Below are 25,980 nucleotides of genomic sequence, written 5' to 3' on the forward strand. Positions count from 1 at the left end.
GTTGTATGTATGGAATAATAAATGATATTAGTACCGTTCTTCAGCAGTCATGTCCTGCTTGAATTGACTCTAGTGGCGTAGCACTTGGCAGCCGGCTCTATTCTACTTATAGAGAAAAAAACAAGCAATGTGAACTGAGGTCTAAGATGGCACACATGCAAGAAATAGGAGCATGTTCACACTAGCAAAAAGAAGCAAAACCTACAAAAGATAAAAAATATATCTCATACCCTACCATCATTATATATAAATGTAAAGCAAAGTTGCATATTAAATATAGGGTACTTAGTGAACCATTTTTGATCAAAAAAAGTATACAAGCCGTCCCACCAGCGACAAGGTGACCCTAAATTGGGACGGTACCTACACTGTCTATATTAAAAACCTTACTGTATATCAAAGTTGAAGTAATGCACATAAAAGGGTAGACAAATAGGACCGGGTCCCAACTTCAGACCACCTAGGCCCGTGGTAAGCTACATATATACTAAGCCGTCCCCTTGTCGCTGGTGGGACGGCTTGTATACTTTTTTTGATCAAAAATAGTTCACTAAGTACCCTATATTTAATATGCAACTTTGCTTTACATTTATATATAATGATGGTAGGGTATGAGATATATTTTTTATCTTTTGTAGGTTTTACTTATAGAGAAAGCTGAGTGCTACGTCACTAGTGTCAATTCAAGCAGGAAATGCAGACCGTAGTAATAGAAGTTATTATCACACACATACAGCTCTCGTGAAGTTCACTCTTGGGGGGTTTAAATCAGCTTCTTGTCACCACGAGAGCTGCTTTTTAAGCCCTCAGGAATGAAATATGCCTAGCAGAGGTCCTTTAAGTGTGGCAGATAATGTAATACTCTTCTATTTTAGTGTGTGGCTGCGCACACTATCTCAGCAGTGATGGAGAAGTATTTGAGAATGGAAAAGGCAAATGCCGAACAGGACCCTGGACACAATTCTAACCCAAATGAAGGCCCTAGTATGACAGTTCGACAAAAGAAAAAAGACAAGACGGTGAGCTCAAGGCAATACAGTGAAAGCTATCTTTCATTTGGATTTACTTCCACTGGGGATGCGACAGCACCAACACCACTGTGCTTGGTGTGTGGTGAGAAGCTTTCCAATAGCGCCATGGTGCCAAGCAAACTTAAACGCCATCTCCAAACGAAACACCCTTCCGTTCAAAATAAACCGATGGAGTATTTTGTACGCTTACGTACAAACAATGAGAAAGGGGCAACTTTTTTGAGAAAAAGCACAAAGGTAAATGAGAGAGCCCTCAAAGCTAGCTACCTTGTTGCTGAACTCATAGCTAAATCAAAAAAGTCCCACACTGTGGCAGAAACATTAATACTACCAGCTTGTAAAGCTATTGTAAATGAGATGCTTGGCCCTGAAGCAGCTAAAGAGATGGCTAAAGTGCCTCTCTCTGATAACACAATTGCCAGACGGATTGATGACTTGTCTGCGGACATTGAAACAGTTGTTTTGGAAAAGGTGCGCATCAGTAAGAAATTTGCCTTGCAACTTGATGAGTCGACGGATATCAGTAGACATTGTTAGTTGTTGGCCAATGTGCGTTTTGTGGATGGTGAAGCCATTAGAGAAAACTTCCTATTTTGCAAGGCACTGGCAGAAAAATCATCAGGAGAGGCAATATTCCAAGTCACATCGGAATATCTTGATAAAAGTGGACTTACATGGGAAAACTGCACAGGTGTCAGCACTGATGGAGCCGCAGCCATGGTCGGGCGCATCAAAGGCTTTGTAAGTAGGGTTAAAGAAAGAAACCCAGATGTTCTTGCTACCCACTGTTTCTTGCACCGTGAGGCCCTCGTTGCAAAGACCTTACCAGCAGATCTAGCTCCTATGTTGGATGATGTTGTGCGCATAGTGAACTTTGTGAAGACGCGACCTTTGAGATGTCGCTTATTTGCGTCTTTGTGTACAGGAATGGGAGCGGAACATAAAATCTTATTGCTCCACACGGAGGTCAGGTGGCTGTCACGCGGCAAAGTGCTGGCCCGTGTGTATGAGTTGCGAGAGGAACTTAAAATATTTCTTACAAACGAGAGGTCCGATTATTCAAAGCTGCTTGCAAGTGATGAGTGGTGTGCAAAGCTGGCATACCTGGCTGATATATTTCAATGTCTGAATGAACTAAACACACGGATGCAAGGTCGAAATGAAAACCTGCTTACAAGCACTGATAAAATGAACGGATTCCGTTTAAAGGTGCAGCTCTGGCAACAACATGTGCAGGGTGGCAACCTTCAGATGTTCCCACTCACCGAGAAACTGCATGATGACAATACTGCTGCAATGTGCGAAGCGATTGGCAGACATTTGAAAACTCTTGAGGAGAAGTTATCGTTCTATTTCTCTTCAGCCTTCACAGAATGCCTTGACTGGGTTAGGGACCCATACAGCTCATTATCCGTTGCTGGAAAGGACATGACTTTAAAGGAGCAAGAGGAACTCGTTGAACTGAAGCAAGATCGCGGTTTAAAGCTAAAGTTTGCTGATCTTCCTTTGGACAGTTTTTGGTTATCTGTTGCCAAGGAGTTCCCCATTCTGGCCAACAAAGCTATTTTGACATTGCTCCCATTTTCAACCACATATCTATGTGAGCTGGGCTTCTCAAGCTTGACTGCGATAAAAACTAAAAACAGGGAGAAACTGAGAACTGTTGAGGAAGAGCTTCGTGTGTGTCTTTCCACCATTCCTGCCAGGATATCCCTTTTGTGTTTATCGAAACAGGCCCAGGTTTCACACTGAGTGAGTAAAATAAATTTAGAATCTATATTATTAACTATATGTATAATATGACTGTTTTACTGTCATTTTGTGCTATTTTGGTTGGTGGTGTGCCCCAGGATTTTCTAAGTATAAAAAGTGTGCCGCGGCTCAAAAAAGGTTGAAAATCACTGGTATAGTGAGCATTGCTCAGGAGGCTCCATGGATCCATTCACTAGAAGGAGGGAAACAGACTATAGAGTAGAAAACTGGTAATAGTGGACACAGACAGAAGAAGACCTCTGCAGTCCTATCTCATCATAATGTACAGTTCCTCCTGCTTTGGAGGCGGCAGTGGCCCCCTTCTCCTCTTTCACCGTCCACCCCAGCTTTGGATTCTATTTGACCTCCTATCTGACAATGTCCGCCTTTTTATGCTAATATATTAGCGCAGTGTACCACGTTATTCTGTTTTGCAAAAAATATGAACCCTGCTGGAAAGAGGGCTGAATAAAGTCCATAGTATCATATGCTAAACCTTGCCTCATTCCAGTGAATGGAGGTGTTGAGTGCACATCAGAACACTGTTTTTAAATTAGTAAGCTGGATCTCCTAACGGAGGAGAAAATGACGAGATCTAAAATCTCCCTTAAGGAAAGTGAAATATTTTTGCCCGTTTCTAATGATTACCAGCAGCGTTGTGTCCTGTCACTCACTGAGTCATTCTCCCTGCCTCCTCTGCTGAGCAATCGCATGGATTACAGTGGGGGATGCTTCGGACAGGTGAGTATATGGATTTTTTTTATTCTTATTTTTTACAGGTGGAGACACGGGGAGCAGACTACGGCTCCCATCATTATCCCCTGCTGGTGCTGATCGCAGAGCTGACAGGGGACTATGATGAGGGCAGCATTCAGCACCCAGCGCTTGGGAACAACGCTGACAGTAGACTGATTCCCAAACGCCGGTACAGGTCACATGGATGGCATCTGTGTGTGGTACGTGTTTACCAGGACCCACTGACTTGAATGGGTCTGTATGATTTCCTGCTGTCATCCAAAAACGGACATGTCTACGTGTGGATCACATGGACACACGGTCCGTAGAAACATACTGACATGTGCACATCCAATGATTTGAATGTTGAATGGGCCTACGTGTGTTAGTGTCTCCGCTACGTGTGGTGACAGTTTCATACTGACGTGTGAAAGAGCCCTTATATAAACTGGTTAGATCCACCACTTCAGATTGCCATAGGTGTGGGGAAGAATAAGCTACTGTAATTTAATACACCTGATGTGATATTGCCCCCCTATTGCAGATCTATGGAAAAAGGTCAAGGCTATCCTCATAGAGATCATACAATCCCCTGTACCTCTCTGCCCTAAGGTGTGTTTATTAGGAATCCTTGATGAGGAGACTTGGACTCACTACCCTCGCACTCTTCTCATGGAAACATTGTTTTTAGCCCACAAGGCTATCGTCATGAGATGGATGGATGGATGATCACCACGAATTTCACACTGGTCAACATGGTAAATACGGCAGCTTTCTATGAGAGGTTGGTATATAAAAATAGACATTGTCCTGAAAAATGTGATTAGGATTGTAAGCCTTGGTTTGATTCTCCTTTGAGTTGCACTAGTAACCAGGTGATGAGGGGTATTCTCTCATGATAAAGTGTGTGATATTTGGAGCTTGACGTGGGTGTCTTAAGGTTTTGGTTATGATATTAGACCCATGGTATGTTAAGGGCAGGGTTAACTTTGCCAGACAGTATTAATGAGCAATGAGAAACACCAAGGTTACTTACCGGTAGCCGGTTTTCCCTGAGCCCATGACAGCACACCTTGAGAGAGAGGATCCGCCCCACCAAGGACAGGAAACAGTCTGAAATAAAAGGGCGGCACCTCTCCCTCGCTTCAGTTGTTTACAGAGCATTGAGAGGACATCCCTAAACAGGTTAGGCACATAACCAACACCACAATATACATATACACACCACCCCAAACAGTGCACACCAGGGTGTGAGAAACATAGAAAAAATAAGGGGGGGGAAACTACGGGTGCTGTCATGGGCTCAGGAAAAACCGGCTACCGGTAAGTAACCTTGGTGTTTTCCCCTCCCCCATGACAGCACACCTTGAGAGAATTTTGGAGAATTTATGAGCACCCTAGGGAGGGACCACCGCCTGAAGTAGCCTTCTCCCAAAGGTGAGATCAGAAGAGGACAGATCCAACCGATAGTGCTTAAAGAAGGTGGATGGTGTAGACCAAGTAGCAGCCCTACATATCTGCTCGATCGAGACGTCTGCTCTCTCTGCCCAGGAGGTTGCAACGGCTCTGGTGGAATGAGCCCTCACATTGTCCGGGGCTGGAACCCCTGTGGACGTATAGGCTAAGCAAATGGCCTCCCTGAGCCACCTAGAGATGGTACCCTTGGACACCCCGTGACCTTTCCTACACCCTTGAAAGGCCAGGAACAGAGAACAGTCTTTCCTCCACAGACTAGTCATGTGAATGTACTGTAGCAGGGACCTCCTAACATCTAGGCTATGGAACCTGACTTCCCCTGGGTTCTTGGGATTGCTGCAGAACGAGGGTAGCACAATCTCCTGACTACGGTGAAATCTAGATACCACCTTGGGAAGGTACGCTGGATCTGGCCGCAAGGTGACTCTATCCTCAAAGATTTGTGTGTAAGGAGGATTAACCGAGAGGGCCTGCAGATCACCCACCCTACGGGCTGACGTTAAGGCCACTAGGAGGATGGTCTTAAGGGTGAGAATTTTTGGAGAAACCTTGTGTAGGGGTTCGAATGGCTCACTAGTAAGAGCATTCAAGACTAAATTCAGGTCCCAAGGAGGAACACCGATGGACCTAACCGGTCCTGCTCTGGCACAGGACTTGATAAACCTTGAGATCCACCTATTCCCAGCCAGATTACAATTGTAGAGTGCTCCCAAAGCTGAAACTTGAACCTTGAACCTTAAGGGTCCCTGTAGCTAGACCCAGGTCCCGCCCCTTTTGCAGAAATTCCAGGATCCCCCTGATCGGAGGTTTGCTCGATAGCGGGATATCTATAAACTCTAGGAATTTACCCCAAACTCTGCTATAAATCTTGGTTGTAATTGGTTTTCTACTCCCCAATAAAGTAGAAACTAAGCCTGGTGAAAACCCCTTGCTACTCAATAGCGACCTCTCAAATTCCATGCCGAAAGATGGAACCCCCTGGCCTGGGCATGGAATACTGGTCCCTGCATGAGAAGGTCCGGCCTCTCTGGTAGAATCCAGGGATCTGACACCAACATTAGTCGAAGCAGAGAGAACCAAGGCCTCTTGGGCCAAAAAGAGGCTATCAAAATCACCCTGGCGCCTTCCTCCCGGATCTTCCTCACCACTAATGGCGGAAAGGCATAAGCCTTCCTGAACCCCCAAGGAATCTGGAGGGCATCTACGGCATGGGGATTTTCTGCCGGATTTAGGGAGCACAATCTCTGCACCTTTCTGTTTGCCCTTGTGGCGAACAGGTCTATGTCTGGCTGCCCCCATAACTGGACAATCTGATGGAAGACCTCAGGGTTCAACCCCCACTCCCCTGTCTTAGGGTATGGCGGCTTAGAAAATCTGCTTTCACGTTTTCTACCCCCTTTATGTGAAGGGCGCTGAGGGATAGGAGGTTTCACTCTGCTAGACCAAGGATCCTGTCTGCCACCACCATCAGAGGGCGTGACCTTGTCCCTCCCTGGTGATTCACATAGGCTACTGCTGTCCGGTTGTCGGACCTGACCTGGACATGGTGATTTTGGATGTGAGGGAGGAAGCCCCTGAGGGATCTTTCTACTGCCCAAAGCTCCTTTAAGTTTGAGGATGCTCCCCTCTCGTGGTAAGCCCAGTGATCCTGTATTGAGAGTTCTGCCAGATGACCCCCCCATCCGGAACTGCTTGCGTCGGTCGTAATTACCCGATCTACTGGTCTGGACCATTGAACGCCTGCGGTCAGATTTCCCCTGACTGTTCACCACGAAAGGGAATCTACTACTTCTGGGGAGAGAGAGAGCCTGCCTTCTAAATGCCCATTGCAGGACCTCTGTGCTGACAGGACCTCCCACTGAAGCAGCCTCATATGCCCCTGGGCCCACATAACTGCTGGGAGACAGGCCGTCATAGAACCCAGGAGGGACATTGCCTCTCTCAGAGACATCTCCGGAGCTTGAATGGCCTTCGAGACTAATGCAATCAACCTGCAGATTTTGTCCTCTGGGAGGAAGCAGGTTTGGCGACGAGAGTCTAGGATTAGACCCAGAAAGGTCTGAGTCCTGGAGGGGGTTAGTCTTGATTTTTGGAAATTTACTAACCACCCCAGCTGATGCAACACTTCCATGACCACTAGGAGCTGACTGGAGCAGTGGGCTTCTGTTTTCCCTATTATCAAGAAGTCGTCTAAATATGGCACGATCACTACATTCTTGATCCGTAGGAAGGCTGTCACTTCTGCTATTAGTTTCGTAAATATTCTCGGGGCAATGGAGAGGCCAAAGGGTAGGGCAGCAAACTGAAAATGCCTCAGCTTCCCCTGAATAAACAGGGCTACTCTCAGATACTTCTGATACTCCGGATGGATTGGGACGTGATAATATGCGTCCTTCAAGTCTATTACAGCCATAAAGCAGTTGCGATGTAAGAGCTTCACTGCCGAGCTTACTGACTCCATCTTGAAAGTCTGGTTTTCTACTACTTGGTTCAGACTCCTGAGGTTGATGATGGTCCTTAAGGACCCGTTTGTTTTTTTTATCATGAATAGTGGGGAATAGAACCCCCTCCCTCTCTGTGTTGCTGGTATTTCGAGAAGGACCTGCTTTCCTACTAACTCTAACACTTCTGTTTCCAGGGCTAATTGTTCTTCCTGGACCTTTCGTAGGGGGGGTAACCACAAAGGTCCGCCAGGGGGTCTGGCTGAACCGGATCTTCAGGCCCCCACTGATAATTTTCAGAATCCAGGGGTTTGTTGTTATCGCGTTCCAAGCTGGAAAAAAGTGGGAAAGCCTTCCACCCACTTCCAGCCTGGCATCATTGGGAGGATCTCTTCGAACTCGAGGATGGTCCTCCAAACATGTAGCCCGATTCTTTTTTGGACTTGGCTTCCCATCTCTTTTTGTCTCCCGGAGGACGACCCCGGTTAAATTTTCTCCTCCGAAAACTAAATCTTCTTGGTTCCCCCGAAAATCCCGGGAACCCTTTGCTTTTATCGCCTGCTTTTTCTAACAGGTCTTCTAACTTTTGGCCAAACAGGAGTCTACCGTCACATGGGAGGGAGCACAGTTTCTGTTATTGAAAAGGCTCTCTGTGGATTCAAACTCATGAACTCCTCGTTACAAGACAGGCGCATTAACCCAGTAAACCATCGGAACATCACTGCCATCAAGGACCTTGCCACACAGGTGCTAGCCACCGCTGGTTTTAGGCCGCCTGCTGCCGCCTCCCACGTGTGGCGCAGGAAGGAGTCAGCTCTTTTATCCAGTGCATCCTTTAGGAAGCCAGAGTCCTCCAAGGGCAGGGAAGATCTTTTCGATGACCTTGCCACAGTCCCGTCCACCTTGGGGATCTTATCCCAAGGTTCCGCATCAGGCGCGTCACACCCGGAAGCATTCCACACTGCAGGGGGAGGACGGCGCCGCGGTCTCTGGGAGGACAGAGCCTGCCTCACCGCGTGCGCCTCGCTCGGCGCAGAGACCCCAGGGGAAGCTGCGGACGGCGCTTCTGGGATACTGAACCCGGTGCACAGGCCAGTGCCCGCTCTTCCACACCGGGACAGCCCCAGGTAAGTCTTCTTTCTTCCAGACAGGTTCCCCATCAAGGACAGGAAACCAACTGAAGCGAGGGAGAGGTGCCGCCCTTTTATTTCAGACGGTTTCCTGTCCTTGGTGGGGCGGATCCTCTCTCTCAAGGTGTGCTGTCATGGGGGAGGGGAAAATGCTGTTTGTTCCTTTGTTCTATGATGTAACCTTATTATTTTGTATAATCTTCAATAAAACGAGGCTGGGGCCCTACAGCTGGGACCCTGACAGATCACTAAAACAGGTGTCCAAATCTGCTATTCCTCTTCAGTATGGTTGGGATTAAATTGAGGGCCATGGTTGCCCACGAGCGCTGGCACTTAGGTATGTGTCTAATGGACTCATGAAAGAAGCCGAGCATCTATCTCAGTACAACACAGACAAGGATGGAGCAGCGGCCATGTGCAACCGTGCCACCCATTCAATCCTGAGCCCTGTGTGTGGGGGATCAGGACTCCTAGTGATCAGAGGGGGCTTCAGGGTTGGAGCTCCTGACAATCCTCTTTGGTTATAAATGTCATTTGTGGAAAAACATTTTAATTATATCTTGATGTAATATGTAAAAAGATGTTAAAAGGGGGATGGGTATCTATTAAGCAGTATATTACAGAGCATTGTAAAGGTTTGAGCAACACAGAACAGTGACAACTACAATGTAATACAAGTGATCCACTGAAATGTGGGGTCCCGGAGGATATCAAAGACATTATGTGGCCCAAAAAATGGTAAACTTGGAGACCACCATTTCTGATCGCACATTTACTAGCACAAGACATTACATTATTTGTAGCGTTTGGGTTTTGTCCTACTATTTGCTATAACAATTTTTGGGTACTACCTGAATCTTACTTTACACTGCATCCCAGGATCTTTGAGTAATTCTGCTTCCAGGGGACTGATTTTCTTGAGAATTTCATATGTTGCACACTTTTCCTACAAAACAGTTCATGCAAAAAGTTGTTGCAGGTTTATCAAAGGTGAAAAGTCAACTAGACGCTGCGCCCCTCACTTGCAAACCAGTCATAATGAAGGACTAACTGCAGTGCAATGCGTCAGATTCATTAAGAGACGCATGGCACTTTATGAACTCTGCACATCTTCTCTGTACTGTGCGCCTCACCAGAAATGTTATATTGTACCATAAACCTTCTGATACAAAGTGATATTACATATTGTGGAAGATAACAGGATTGTATTGTGTTTTATAACTTGTAATGAATTTATTATATGGTTATTGTTACTTTATTTTTAAAGTAAGAAAAGAAAAGTAAAAAAAAACGTCTTCCTACTTACAGCAGCCTGGGCAGCATGTTTTAGGAGTGTAAAGATCTGCTTGTTGCGGTGACACCTCCATGCCCTTTGAATTTGGATCACAGCAACACCAACATCAATCCTGAACAAAGGAAATTAAGTAAAATGTCAATGCACATAGATCATCAGGCGGGAGGCTGACAGCAAATGATTCTGACGCCAAATACAAACCATGTGTAAGGTCATGTGTACTTAAAACATAAATGGTGGCAATTTCATTACACACAGGACATATTATCAATAGGGTCTATGCAGTAATAAGGTCAACTCACCCAGAGGCACCCATAAAGGTCCGTGCTCTGCACTCACTGTACACGATGAACGTTCATAATCCCAGAACTGTGAACGCAGCTTGTTGGGCCAAAGGGCAGGTAGAGAGCGACAGACCCCGCACTACACATGGAGGACAGGTAGAGAGCAACAGACCCCGCACTACACATGGAGGACAGGTAGAGAGTGACAGACCCCACACTACACATGGAGGACAGGTAGAGAGCGACAGACCCCGCACTACACATGGAGGACAGGTAGAGAGCGACAGACCCCGCACTACACATGGAGGACAGGTAGAGAGCGACAGACCCCGCACTACACATGGAGGACAGGTAGAGAGCGACAGACCCCACACTACACACGGAGGACAGGTAGAGAGCGACAGACCCCACACTACACACGGAGGACAGGTAGAGAGCGACAGACCCCGCACTACACACGGAGGACAGGTATAGAGTGACAGACCCCACGCTACACACGGAGGACAGGTATAGAGTGACAGACCTCACGCTACACACGGAGGACAGGTATAGAGTGACAGACCTCACACTACACATGGAGGACAAGTAGTGACAGACCCCACACTATACATGGAGGACAGGTAGAGAGTGACAGACCTCACACTACACATGGAGGACAGGTATAGAGTGACAGACCTCACACTACACATGGAGGACAAGTAGTGACAGACCCCACACTATACATGGAGGACAGGTAGAGAGTGACAGACCCCGCACTACACATGGAGGACAGGTATAGAGTGACAGACCTCACGCTACACACGGAGGACAGGTAGAGAGCGACAGACCCCGCACTACACACGGAGGACAGGTAGAGAGCGACAGACCCCGCACTACACACGGAGGACAGGTAGAGAGTGACAGACCCCGCACTACACATGGAGGACAGGTATAGAGTGACAGACCTCACGCTACACACGGAGGACAGGTAGAGAGCGACAGACCCCGCACTACACACGGAGGACAGGTAGAGAGCGACAGACCCCGCACTACACACGGAGGACAGGTAGAGAGCGACAGACCCCGCACTACACACGGAGGACAGGTAGAGAGCGACAGACCCCGCACTACACACGGAGGACAGGTAGAGAGCGACAGACCCCGCACTACACACGGAGGACAGGTAGAGAGCGACAGACCCCGCACTACACATGGAGGACAGGTAGAGAGCGACAGACCTCACACTACACATGGAGGACAGGTAGAGAGTGACAGACCCCACACTACACACGGAGGACAGGTAGAGAGCGACAGACCCCGCACTACACACGGAGGACAGGTAGAGAGCGACAGACCCCGCACTACACACGGAGGACAGGTATAGAGTGACAGACCCCGCACTACACATGGAGGACAGGTAGAGAGTGACAGACCCCGCACTACACATGGAGGACAGGTAGAGAGCGACAGACCCCACACTACACATGGAGGACAGGTAGAGAGTGACAGACCCCGCACTACACATGGAGGACAGGTAGAGAGCGACAGACCCCGCACTACACATGGAGGACAGGTATAGAGTGACAGACCTCACACTACACATGGAGGACAGGTAGAGAGCGACAGACCCCGCACTACACATGGAGGACAGGTAGAGAGCGACAGACCTCACACTACACATGGAGGACAGGTAGAGAGTGACAGACCTCACACTACACATGGAGGACAGGTAGAGAGCAGGTAAGTGAATGACACGCAGTGCAGAGGTAATAGCACGGAGGACAGGCATAGGCTCCACAGCGGCCATGTGTGATCGTGAACCCCCAGAAAAAAAAAACAGTCAGTAACTAATATGCCAAGAATGTTTGTCATGGGAGCAGCAGTGACCCTGACGTTACATGGACACTTACTCGGGTATTACTGCTTGCTTTGCTCTTATCTGATCTTTCCTCGGTGGCGGTGAGTCTGCAGAGACACTGGTGGGAATGCTGATAGAGACGGATGTGCTGGACATGGCACCGAGATCCCTATCAGATGTCTGACTGTGTGGAGGGGACACAGCAGGAGCGGCAGGCGGTGCAGCTACAGGCGGCGCTCACCGTGTACATTATACCGGGGAAGACAGCTCTACTCCTCTCCCAGAATCACAGCGTTTACCATCACCATGACAACCCCCCGAGGTATACGTCACATCTCGCCTCTCACACATAGTTCGCTACACAAGGCGCACAGAACCTATTCCTGGCCAGGTAATTTATTGCAAGTCCTCGCATCATTAAAGCCTATAGCAACAAATCCTTCAGGGCTGTTTGACACGTTTCTCTATGGGCGCCTCAACATCTTGTAGTGTGAAAATGTTTGTCCTATCCGAGACGCCGTCGCTGCGCATAGAAGCGTTGCTAGGGGTCTAGCGGTTGCTAAGCGGATCGCGGCCTAGTTTCCTCCTGCAGCCTGACCTCCCTCCGCTGTCATGCTCAAGGTGAGAAATGAAAGCAAGCGCACAGCAGCGCCAGACTCATTACACCGTGATTACCTGTGTGCAGTCAGCATGGCCGCCCAGCCACCTCATGTGGGACAGGGAACCGGGTGTCTGCCGGCCATGTGCGCCCGGTGTAACTACAAGTGTCAGCATGCCCTTCTCATGTCATTACTGTTACAGAGTCTAGACCCCTATACACGTGCATGTGTGTGTATATAAATATCAGAAATCTTTTTCCTTCCTGTATATATACTTGCGTGTGTGTATATATTTATTTATTTATATATATATTTTTTTTCCTGGCCAGGTTTCAACCCTGTTTGCCCATTTGTCATATCTCCTGGTAAAATAAAAAAAATCACCAAATCACTCATTGTGGAAAGATGGAACCCATCTTTTCAACCTATCACTTAAATCCAGCACTTTCCCATCATCCTTCAAGCATGCCACAATCACACCCATCCTCAAAAAACCCTCCCTTGACCCTGCAATAGTCTCTAACTACCGCCCGATATCTCTCCTCCCTTTTGCCTCAAAATTACTTGAACAGCACGTTCATGCCGAGCTGTCCTCCCACCTCTCCTCCTCCTCCCTCTTCGACCGCCTTCAATCCGGTTTCCAACTCCACCGAAACAGCCCTAACTAAAGTCACCAACGACCTACTGACCGCCAAGAGCAAGCGACACTACTCCGTCCTCCGACTTCTCCGCCGCCTTCGACACAGTCGACCACCCCCTCCTACTCCACATCCTAGAATCCCTTGGCATCACTGACCTAGCCCTCTCATGGATCTCTTCCTACCTAACGGACCGGACTTTCAGCGTCACCCACTCCCACACCTCATCCTCGCCCCACCCCCTTTCTGTTGGAGTTCCCCAAGGCTCAGTCCTGGGACCACTACTCTTCTCCGCATACACCCTCGGCCTGGGGAAACTCATCGAATCCCACGGCCTCCAATACCACCTCTACGCTGACGACACCCAGCTCTACCTGTCTGGCCCCGACATTTCCGCCCTACTATCCAAAATTCCCCAATGCCTATCCGCCATCTCATCCTTCTTCTCCGCCCGATTCCTCAAACTCAACATGGACAAGACCGAGATAATCGTCTCTCCCCCCAACCGCTCTCCCCAGCTCCACAACTTATCCATCACAATCAACGACTGCACCCTCTCACCCGTCTCCCACGCCAAGTGCCTCGGGGTAATCCTCGACTCCTCCCTCTCCTTCAAGCCCCACATCGAAGCCCTCGACACCACCTGCCGACTCCAACTGAGGAACATTGCCCGAATCCGCTCGTTCCTTGACCAGGACTCGCAAAAACGCTTATCCACGCCCTCATCATCTCCCGTCTCGACTACTGCAACCCCCTGCTCACTGGCCTCCCCGCTTCCTCCCTCGCACCTCTCCGCACCATCCTCAATTCCGCTGCCCGACTCATCCACCTATCTTCCCGTTTCACCCCGCCTCCCCCCTCTGCCAAGCCCTTCACTGGCTCCCCTTTGCCTTGAGATCACGGTTCAAAACCCTAACCCTAACATGCAAGCCCATACATAACCTGTCCCCTCCCTACATCTCCGACCTGGTTTCCAGATATGTCCCCCCCGCGCGATCTTCGCTCCTCTCAAGAACTTCTCCTCTTCTCCCCTCTCATTTCTTCCTCCCACAACCGCCTACAAGACTTCTCTCGTGCATCCGCCATACTCTGGAACTCTCTCCCCCATCACATCCGACACTCCCCTACCCTGGGAACCTTCAAGAAAAACCTAAAGAACCACCTCTTCCTTCAGGCCTACAGCCCACACTGAGACCCATCCGCTACACCATCTCACCCTCTCCTCTCCCCTTCCTCCTGTCTCCCCACCCACCCCCTATAGACTGTGAGCCCTCGTGGACAGGACCCCCTGCCCTACTGTACCAGTGCACGTCGTTTGATGTTTCATGTTCGTGTCCCTGTCTGCCCCTACACTTGTAAAGTGCCATGGAACCTAATGGCGCTATATAAATATTTAAAAATAATAATAATAATAATAACATCATAGCCTGAGGCCTCATTCACACGTCCGTGTTGCACGTCCGTGTCCTTTCCACGTTTTTCACGGATAGAACACAAGTGCCCATTATAGTCTGCGCTTGATCACATCTGTTTTTTCCGGTATCACAGATGACAAGGGCCAATACAAATCTATGGGTCTGTGAAAAACACGTACAGCACATGGATGGCATCAGAGTGCAAGCCATACTTAAAGGGGATCTGTCACCCCCTGGAACGTATATAACCTATTAATATGGGCCGTGCAGTTGCAGCACCGTAATCCTGCACGCCCTCCACAAGTCGTACCTCTTCCTGCCTTCTATGGGCAGTGTATTCAGGGATGTTCTGCGCAGGCGAGTCATTGCGACTTCCGCTCCAGTGACCTCCGGCGTGTGCAACAATCAGGTTCTCCCCACTTCCTCCCTGCATAGTCATCGCTAGGAACCATGTGTATCTATGTATACACTTCTAGGACAACCCTTTCTTGATCTAAATGTTTGATGCCATTAAACTAAAAAGCTTATACCAACCTCCTGTGCCAGCGCCGTTCCCATGGTGTCTTCAGTTGCAGGATCCCAGCACTGTTGTACAGTCAGCATCTGTCTGCCACCGCAGCAGCCAATGCTAGAATTTAGTTGCCACTGTCAATTGACACTATCCAGTTAGCGATTGATAGATTGTGACACGATCCCAGGGATCCACTGGGTAAAAATGGCAGCTGTGGGTGTGTCTGCTGATGATCCTGTTGCTGCTATCTTATTTCTTCTGTGAAGCTCCACCAATGGCCGGAGTCCCAGTAGCATATGGCATCGGATGCGATATGCTAATGACATTCAGCTCCCGCTCTGCTGCGAACGGGAGCCGAGTGTCAGTGCTCTGTGCTCCGATCCTCTCGCATGACAGAATCACAGCAGAGCTGCGGAGGCGACGGAGAAAGTAATTTCTCCATCTTCTGTGCTGCTGGCGTTGGCCGGAATCGCACGTTCGATGTTTCACACGCATCCATAGACTTGTATGGGTACGTGCAATCCAGTTTGTATTTGCATGCCAAATCGGTATGAGAAAATAATCACTGATGCGAGCTGCACCGTAGGGTAACATTGGACGAGTGCTATCCACTTTTTTTTTTTGGATTGCGCTTGTCCAATTGCATCGCAAGTGAGAGCGAGCCCTAACACTGGACTTCATAGGAGAACCGCAATTACACTATATACTGTAGTATTGCGGTTTGTTGTATAAGCGATCACAAGTTCAGGTTTCAAAAATAAAGTAAAAAATATCTTAAAAATGTATAAAAGTTTAAATCCCCCTATCCTTTTTCTCCCCATTCAAAAATAAAAAATAAGCATGTCTGGTATGGTCAAGTCCAAAAAAGTCTGATCTATCAAAATATAAAATTATTTAAAGCAGCCGTTAAATGCTGGGGGAGGTGGGGAATCGAAACTTGAGAATTTCCATTTTTTGTTCGCCACACTTTCCCCCAAAAAATGCGTACCCCAAGAAAGTTTCAGTAAAACGTACAGCTCAGAAAGCAAAAAACAAGTCCTCAAACAGCTCTGTGGGCAGAAAAATAAAATACGGTAGTTACGGGTCTCAGAGAATTGTGGCAAACAATTTTTTTTTGTACAAGGTTTTGAATTTTTTCTTAATTACTAAAATATGAAATACACAAGTTTGATATCGCCATAATCGTACTGACCTGCATGTTGCCAAGTAAGTTTTACTACACAATGAAAAACATAACGCAAAAAACAATGGCGGAATTACATTTTTTTTCACCATTACACTGCACGTGGAATTTTTTTCCTGTGTTTCAGTACAGTATATGGTAAAATTAATTGTATCAATAAAGACTACAACTGGTTCTGCAAAAACAAATCCTCATAAGGTTATGTTGATTATAAAAATATAAAAGTTAAGGCTCTTGGAAGAGAAGGGGGGAAAAAAAACCGCAAAAATGAAAAATGTTCTGGTCCTTAAAGAATTAAGGTGGATTTCTTGTTACATTTAAAAATAATATTATTGGGCAGATTCATTAATTTTGGGTAATAGAAAGTGTAAAAGTAGACAAGTTGGTTTTAGTATCACAGTGGCTCATGCTGGATGATTTATATAGAGCCGCACTAGTTTGGGTTGTCTTCAAACAGTTTTTGTTACAATGTGGCGTAAGTGAAATGTCACAAAAATGTTGTAATAAATTCATCATAATTTACGCCACTAGAATACAATGGCACATGCCAGCTGAAAGATCTGCCAAATTCAATAACAGGCAAAGACCTCCTGATGAATTTGGCACATTTTACTCCTGCCTGCCCTTCATTGAGATTGGTGTGCAAAAGGTCCGACTTGATGAAGTAGGGCCTTGGTTTGTACCATCTATTAACTGGTTTACTTTTAGACCAATTTTTAAGCAAAAGTAAAGCTTTTGGCATATATTTCAAATGTCCGTAGCCACAGCCCCTTACCTAGACACTATAAAGCAGTATTCCCTGCTTTATCTGGTATTTTTCAAAATTTTGGTAAAAACTGCAGTTATACCATTGTTATGGAGACCCTCTTTGTTTTAAGGAGAACTTTGGAATAGACAGCAAAGGGTCTTCACATTGCCAGTGAGATTCAAATTAAGATACTTCATTGATGAAGGAAGAGAGACAGAATACATGTGACATGCATTGTCAGCAGGTAGAGTCTTCCTCGTGTGGCAACATAGACTCACCATATTTATTAGCTAGACAGAACAGAACTTCATTGTTACAGAAAACCGAAATAGACTTATTAGTAACAAATTTCCCTTGGCCCAGCGTAAACCTTCTTGTCAAGGACTTTACAGGAAATAAGTATCTTAGTCAGACATTCCACAATGTAAAATTAGAAAACACTCAAGCAGACTTCAGACATAGCAAAAAATATAAATTGTTTTTTTCTAAATTAATAATGATATCTAGATATTAAAAAATTAACCATAACACCATAAAAAAGTGAAACGCAAAATTGCAGCAAAAACGTGCAATTGCATTGTGAGAACATGGCTTTAAAGGGTTTGTCCACTACTAGGACAACCCCTTCTTAATCTAAATGTTTGGCTCTGATAAAATAAAAAAGCTTATATTCACCTCCCGTGCTGACGCCATTCCAGCGGTGTCGGCACTCGAGGTCCCAGGGATTTCGTGCTGTTGTTATGATATGTGGTGCCCGATGCCCAATCAGCGCTGGCGTCACTGTCCCCGCTTTCAGACGAATTGAACATGAAGAGGAAGTCGGGGATGCAGCTGATCTCAGACTTCCTCTTCATGTTCAATTCGTACGAAAGCGGAGACAGTGACGCCAGCGCTGATTGGGACCTCGAGTGCCGATACCGCTGGAACGGCGCTGGCACGGGAGGTGAAATATAAGCTTTTTTTATTTTATCAGGGCCAAACATCTAGGGGTGGACAACCCCTTAAAGCATCACTTCAGTGCGTTTTTTTTTTCTTCAGCGCTGGAGTGGTGGCACTAATGTAAGATCCCTGACCTTAGTATTATTCTTACCAGCTGCCATCTTCAGCTATTAATGGCGCCGCTCTAGTCTACCATCTTGTGCCAGCAGCTTCTGACAGACCGGAAGTCAGAGGTAATGGTCACAAGCTCCCAATGTAAGTCTATGAGAGCCTTGTTCTGGACTCATTCTGGCTCTCATAGACTTACATTGAGAAGTGACCTTCAGCTCGTTCCAGCAAACACTGGAGAGGTCCGACAGGTCACAAACTGCAGAAGACGACTTGAACAGCGCTGATAACAGATGAAGACAGTGGCTGGTGAGTAAATAATGCTAGGGAAAGGAGCTTAGATTAGTGACACCACTCCAGCAGTAAAATAAACCCACTGCAGTGGTGTTTTATATTGTGTAATGAGGCACAGGTGTCTAAAACCCTTGATACGTCATGTATAGCAAAATTTGTGCGCATCATAGTATATCCGCCTCAACATCCTTACCAGAATAGTTATATGAAACTAAGGCAGCGATGTAACCTTAGAGCCTGTGCAGTCCATGTGTTTGCATGATAAACGCTGTGTAAAATACGCTTCTTTTTGCCGTGATTTTTGCATGTGTTTTTGTTGGTATTTTTCCCCATTCATTAGAAAGGGTGAAATCTGCTGCAAGAATTGACATATGGCTGATCTGAATTGCTGCAAATCTGCAAGGAAAAAATAAGTAACGTGTGCATGAGACTCCAGGAATCTCATTCACTTTGCTGGCACTAGGAAATCCTTCCGATTTTGTGACAAACCTACGTGGAGAGAACGCGACAAAAACGCAACATGTGCTCAGACCCAAATAGTACAAATGTGTAATCTAGCTAAAGCCTATAGAGACCGCGCAGCATCTCTGTGCAGGGAACCGCAGCATGGACTCACTCAAGTAGAAGACCTGGGGGCAGGGAGAACTAGGAAGGGATGTAGCTCTGAGCCACCGCTGCGTCTCCTTCAGTATTAGAATCGGTGGGGTGCAATCTATGGGACCGCCATTGATTCTGATAACGAAGGTGATACAGGAATGATATGACATATTCAACTGATGTATGGGAATTACCCTTTAAGCCCCTCTCCCACCACATTTCATAAGGTATGTTGTTTTTCTTATACCCCTGGCAAAAATTATGGAATCATGAAAAACAAACACACAAAAGAACACTCCAATACATCACTAGTATTTTGTTGCACCACCTCTGGCTTTCATAACGGCTTGCAGTCTCTGAGGCATGGACTTAATGAGTGACAAACAGTACTCTTCATCAATCTGTCTCCAACTTTCTCTGATTGCTGTTGCCAGATCAGCTTTGCAGGTTGGAGCCTTGTCATGGACCATTTTCTTCAACTTCCACCAAAGATTTTCAATTTGATTGAGATCCGGACTATTTGCAGGCCATGACATTGACCTTATGTGTCTTCTTTCACAGTGTTTGCTCTATGGCAGGATGCATTATCATCTTGAAAAATGATGTCATCATCCCCAAACATCCTTTCAATTGATGGGATAAGAAAACTGTCCAAAATATCAATGTAACCTTGGGCATTTATTGCAGATGTAATCATAACCATCTCCCCAGTGCCTTTACCTGACATGCAGCCCCATATCATCAATGACTGTGGAAATTTGCATGTTCTCTTCATGCAGTCATCTTTATAAATCTCATTGGAACGGCACCAAACAAAGGTTCCAGCATCATCACCTTGCCCAATGCAGATTCGCGATTCATCACTGAATATGACTTTCATCCAGTCATCCACAGTCCACGATTGCTTTTCCTTAGCCCATTGTAACCTTGTTTTTTTCTGTTTAGGTGTTAATGATGGCTTATATTTAGCTTTTCTGTATGTAAATCCCATTTCCTTTAGGCGGTTTCTTACAGTTCGGTCACAGACATTGACTCCAGTTTCCTCCCATTCGTTCCTCATTTGTTTTGTTGTGCATTTCCTGTTTTGGAGACATATTGCTTTAAGTTTCCGGTCTTGACGCTTTGATGTCTTCCTTGGTCTACCAGTATGTTTGCCTTTAACAACCTTTCCATGTTGTTTGTATTTGGTCTAGATTTTAGACACAGCTGACTGTGAACAACCAACATCTTTTGCAACATTGCGTGATGATTTACCTGCTTTTAAGAGTTTGATAATCCTCTCCTTTGTTTCAATAGACATCTCTCGTGTTGGAGCCATGATTCATGTCAGTCCACTTGGTGCAACAGCTCTCCAAGGTGTGATCACTCCTTTTTAGATGCAGACTAACGAGCAGATCTAATTTGATGCAGGTGTTAGTTTTGGAAATGAAAATTTACAGGGTGATTCCATAATTGAATTGAGTGATTCCATATTTTTTTCCCTCTGCTTGGTCTGAAAAAAAATTACCCTTACTTAGTACCACATTTTTAATCTTGATTTCTTTTAGTGTTTCTTAAAGCCATAAAGTTGCCATTTGAAATGAATTTAGTTTTGTGCCATGTCTGTGATCTGCTTTTTTTCAACATTAAACAACTGAATGAACATCCTCCGAGCCCGGTGATTCCATAATTTTTGCCAGGGGTTTTATATACATGTATCTGTTGTTGTTTGTGACTTGCTGTGGACATAGCACACCACATGCAATTGCAAGGATCACTTGTTTGTAGTTACCCACAGCCACCAGGGGTCAGTATAGCCCTATGTAACTGCTGTATATTGTTTATTCACCTGTGTTTTCACTGTAGCATAATCATTTTATTATGGAAGTGTTCTACATGGAGAAGTCTTTTGTTATATTGACTGTTCTGAATCCATCATACACAGTGGTGCTATTCTGTACTGTAGGGGGAAGAATTAGGAACATTTTGCACCGAGCCAGCGGAGGTTCTTGTGCTATGTAGGTTTTTCCTTTTCTTTTTAATTATTAAATTCTTACAACGTGCGGTACAATACATCAGGATTAGAGGGGGGGAAATCCGCAGGGCAATGTGAGCATGCAGCAAAATCCACATCTAATACACTAAAGCCGGGTTCAGAAGGTGGTATGTCACAGTATGATTACGGACCCCGACTGCGGGTCTCACGACCGAGATACTATCCTTACAGGCACGTGTGTGAGCGTAAGTTTGGGTCAGGAGATCCATAGTCAGTCCGGTCACTGCTTTCCATACAGAGACTGTGAAATACACTGGTCTGAACCCGGCCTGCCAGGAGTCACACACAAAGGACCAGATTCATCATTTGCTTTTCTTTTTTTGGTCTACAGATATTTGTTGACTTTTCTTACCCCAAAATTATTCAAACTGGCGAACGTGGTTCATGAATTTTGCGCAAAATAAAAAAAACGCTCTTTAGTTTTGTCTTTAACTTGCTTTTTCACTAAAAAGTCGTATATTCTGCTAAAATGTTGCAAAATTTGCACTGCAATTTCTGGCGTTCATATAATCACTCCGGAGACTGTATTTGCGCAAAAAAAATGGCGAAAGTTGCAATTGATGAATCAAAAGAAAGCAACATGACACTTTAATCTCATCCACAATGGTGGACTTAAAAATAACAGGCAAATACATACAAAATAAAGTTGAAAAGCACAGATAGAACCACGTGCGTGAAAAACGGACGCCTGAGTGAGGCCTTATAAGCATAATTGTATAACACTGTAAATGACTTAAAAAAGTTAGCTTTTCTCACTCCTTCAGGGCTCGTGCACACGACTGTAATAATCAGACGAGTGCTATCTGTCATTTAGACGGATAGCATTTGTCCCCCTATTATTCTATGAGGCTATGCACATGTCCGATTTTTTTTTTCCTTAGCCCGAGGAAAAAATGTCAGCATGCACGAGTAGCCTCCCATAATCAGAACATAGTCGGCCATTCAAGTCTATAGGTCTATTGAAAACATCCGAGTGCGGTCTAATTTTCATGGACACATTGAAGCGAGAAGATGAAGATTTTCATTCTCCACATCCGAGAAAGTTGGATCTCGCTCTGATCAGAATGTGATTAGCATAATTGGATCGATTGTATCGGATGAGAGAAAACCGGTCTTGTGACCCTAGCTTAAAGGGTATCTGTCAGTAGGATCAACCCTTCTATGTCGTCTATATGGGCATGTGGGTCATAGGAAGTTGAGGAAAATGATACCTTGATATCTGCGAACTGATGTCTTATTTCAGAGAAATCCACATATTTAATATGTAAATGAGCTGATAAGATCTGTGGGCCAGACACTGATCTGAATGCAGATCCGCCTCCAAAGATTATTTTACAGTGTGAGACATGTAATAACTGACAGTCTTCTCTCCTGTTCCACTATATACGCTTTTACATAGCGGAGCTGGTAACAGCTGATTATGGGAATATTTGGTGTCAGATCCTCTCCAACCTGATATAGATGACTGATCCTAATTCCATGTTCACACACTCATTATTTGGTCAGTATTTTACCTCAGTATTTGTAAGCCAAAATCAGGAATGGAACAATCAGAGGTAAAGTATAATAGAAACACGTCACCACTTCTGTATTTATCACGGGTTTGCTTAGAAATATTGATGTAAAATACTGAGCATGATCTTAGGATAAGTCATTAATATAGTAGTAGACAAAACAAGCCTGTGGCTGGTCATATGTCATCTGTGATATTGGAAAAAAAACAGACAAGGGCCAATATAAGTCTGTGAGTCTGTTAAAAACATGTACAGCACATGGATGACATCAGTGTACAATCCATATTTAAAGGGGTTGTCCACTTGGCCCAGATAAAATAGAAAAGTCTATACTCGCCTCCCGTGCTGGGGAGCGTTCCAGCGGTGTCGGCACTCGCGGTCCCGGGACTATCGTGCAGTTGTTGTGACACTGGCGTCCAATCAGCGCTGGCTTCACTGTCCTCGCATTCTTACGAATTGAATGTGAAGAGGAAGTCCGGGCTGCAGCTGGTCTCTGACTTCCTCCCCATGTTCAATTCGACAGGAGGCGAGGACAGTGACGCCAGCGCTGATTGGGCGCCATCGTCACGTGTCACAGCAACAGCACAAGAGCCCCAGGAGAGCGAGTGCCGACACCACAGGAATGCCGACACCATGGGAATGGCGCCATCACAGGAGGTGAGTGTAGGCTTTTTTTATTTTATTGGGGCCAAGCATGGGGTATGAGAAGGGGTTGTCCAAAGTTGGCTCCAGTCGGGGATTCGGTATGAGTTTGGGTTGCTGGGCATCATTTATTATGAATTGGTTTTCTTGTTACGTAAAGTGACGGCAGCCTTTGAATTTTAGCAGGATGCACATAGGAAATCCTCCTAATCGTAAGATTAGATCTCCTCCAGGAAGCTAGTAAATGAAATACTTCTTTATGTGAATTTCCTGCCTAGTGATGTTTCTGGTAAGGCAGAGCAGTGAATAGAGCTTGTGTTGTGTGTGAGCTGCTATCACTATATAAACATTAGCTGGAGAGACACGGGGACATGTCCAGGTTTGGAGAGTGTCCATCATGTCTGTTATTTATAAAGAACCAAAATACCCAGCAGAGCTGCAGAGGGCATGTACTGACGACGCTGCTCCTTCCTTGTCCCCAGCGCGGCTCATGATCTCATATCCTTGTCCCAGGCAAACATGCCACAGGGCCAGATCTACTAGAACCATCTGATCTGTCTGTAGAGTATAGAGAGAAACCAGAGCTAGCGTATAGCAGAACACCCCCTCCTGGGCACTGCGCCCCTAATTCATACATTGTGTTACCACAGCTGCGCACCATGCGCACTCGACATTAACTGCGTATTCACATCTAACATATCCATGTGTGGATGAATTAGGGCGCTTTAAGTGCAGACATACTTTGCAATGTGTTGTTTTTTTTTTGTCATGACTGCACCTAAAAAATGCTGCAATTTCAAATCTGATGGCAAAATGCTGTAATTTTACATCAATTGTGGAAGAAAAATGCAATTTAGTTGTAATAAGTGACCGCAGCCTTAGGTTACATATACACAGACCATCCAAAAAGTGTGCGGATGTGCAAGTGGTTGCTGTTTTCCAATAGATGTTTAATACTCAATTGTTAATTGATTGTTTATTGCTAAGACCTTGATCTGTAAAACAACGTGACCATTAAAAGCCGGGCCAGCCGGTGCGACCTACTGGGCAATCATACAGCCATTGGCCTGCCGCACTTGGGTGGAGCTCTGATTGTGCCACCACCGCCACACCACGCCTTAACAATTAGCAAATAATTTAAATGACAATTGGAAAACTGTACCACATTGTGATTGCTTCTTTGACTGTATCTGTAGTTCAATGACCACGCACATACAATATTTTGGGGTTGCAAATTGCTACCTCCTGCAAGTGCATACTGTAAAATAAATGTAGTGTGAATTTGTGCTGTACATTTCACATATGCACATTACATTCCATTGATCTGAGGCCAAAAAAACATCCTGTATTGTACCATTATTTCAACTGTATAGGAAACCACAGCATCCTGCCTTCACTGTACAGAGGGCCACCTGAAAGAAATGTATACCACGCATGTGTCATTCACGGTGGGACCCAGTGACTGATGGATGCCACTGTATGCCATCCATCACAGGCCATTTAACAAAATAATAAAGACTGAAGCTGGTCCCTGGTCGCTAAATAATATTGGTTGTCAAGTAGTTGTCGACCCCTTTAAGGACAGGAAATTTTTTCTCAAGAATTCAGCATTAGGACCTGGCAAAAATCCTAAAAGACATAATGGGATGTATTCATGAACATTGCAAAACAGTCTTAAAGGGAACCTGTCACCAGTTTTTTTAGTGTGTGAACCAATGCCACCACCTTTCTGAGCACCTGTACTGCATTACTTTAAATGTGTCCATCACTCCTAACTCCTCCTGTATACCACCAAAAATACCTTTTTAATTTCTCCAGCGCTCTATGTAAATGCCTTTGGTCCGGTCCGATGAGTGTCATTTCTCGTCGTCTTTGCCTCCTCCTTGGCTCCAACAAAAGCTGTCCTCCGGCTTCGATTGATATGGATGACATGTCCAGCGTCCTCCACATAGCCTAAAGAGATCTTGTGCCTGCGCATTAGCATTGTCGACTCGCGTGGGCCGAGCATAAAACATAACTGCGCATTTGCCTGGGAAACGTCATTACGGCTCCTTTTTATCTGAGTCAGTTTGCCGAATCACGTTTCCCGGGTGCATGCGCAGTTGTGTTTTGTGTGCTGCCCGCAGTAGGGCAGAGCAAAGTGCGCCTGCGCGAGCCGATGATGCTAATGCGCGGGCGCGAGATCTCTTTAGGCTATGTGGATGATGCTGGACTTGTCATCTACATCAATCAAACCGGGGTCAAAGAGGCTGAACAGACGATGAGAAATGATGCCCATTTCAACCGGACCAAAGGAACTGACGTAGAGCGCTGGAGAAAATAAAAAGGTATTTTTGGTGGTATACAGGGGGAGATAGGGGTGATGGGCACATATAAGTAATGCAGTAATGGCGCTCCGAAAGGTGGTGGCAATGGATCACACACTAAAAAAACTGATGACAGGTTCCCTTTAAAATGCGTCAAGTTTAGCCCAGTGTCTCATACTGGGTAATACATTTGATGCATCTTTACACTATGTCGCCTAAATTTACACCCCCTGATAAATAGCTTTTTTCTGTTCCAGAAATTTTGTGCCAAATTTTTATTTTTTTTTAAACATAATTAGATCATACCCCCTATTATTAAACCACCTCCCATTTTTGGTAAGGCCACATTCCCTTGTTGGGCTAGGTGCAGGACGTGTCTAAGGTTGTGTTCACACTCATCGTCAGCGTTCAGGCAACAGCTTCTCACTGTTTCCTCCACAATCATTCCCCTTACAAGTCCGATCATAATGG

At 45.8% G+C, this 25,980-nt stretch overlaps 2 protein-coding genes across 8 annotated transcripts in view; one reads left to right on the forward strand and one right to left on the reverse strand.

Moving 5' to 3' along the window:
- Positions 1 to 25,980, reverse strand: part of CUNHXorf58 (chromosome unknown CXorf58 homolog) — a 61,218-nt gene that overhangs the window by 13,044 nt on the left and 22,194 nt on the right. For 2 of the 7 annotated variants that reach the window (XR_012296460.1, XM_073667515.1), the window contains exons 1-3: positions 12,033 to 12,502; positions 9,872 to 9,971; positions 9,417 to 9,511 (exon numbers count right to left, since the gene is read on the reverse strand). Coding sequence is in view for 6 of the 7 variants with exons in the window: in XM_073667515.1 (XP_073523616.1) it covers positions 9,417 to 9,511; positions 9,872 to 9,971; positions 12,033 to 12,136 (299 nt within the window). In the remaining variant the exon portion in view is untranslated. Of the gene's footprint in view, positions 1 to 9,416; positions 9,512 to 9,871; positions 9,972 to 10,161; positions 10,294 to 12,032; positions 12,507 to 25,980 lie in introns of those variants that run through there. The other 5 variants (XM_073667520.1, XM_073667518.1, XM_073667517.1 and 2 more) reach the window with 5 other exon arrangements.
- The window catches only part of APOO (apolipoprotein O), a 93,283-nt gene continuing 79,766 nt past the window's right edge, over positions 12,464 to 25,980 (forward strand). The window contains exon 1 of the mRNA XM_073667521.1: positions 12,464 to 12,601. Within this exon, the coding sequence (XP_073523622.1) occupies positions 12,593 to 12,601 (9 nt within the window). The 5' untranslated portion in view covers positions 12,464 to 12,592. The remainder of the gene's footprint in view (positions 12,602 to 25,980) is intronic.

The sequence above is a fragment of the Phyllobates terribilis genome, unplaced genomic scaffold (assembly GCF_046119375.1).
Source record: "Phyllobates terribilis strain yellow unplaced genomic scaffold, ASM4611937v1 Scaffold_2__4_contigs__length_985480577, whole genome shotgun sequence".
Lineage (NCBI taxonomy): Eukaryota > Metazoa > Chordata > Amphibia > Anura > Dendrobatidae > Phyllobates > Phyllobates terribilis.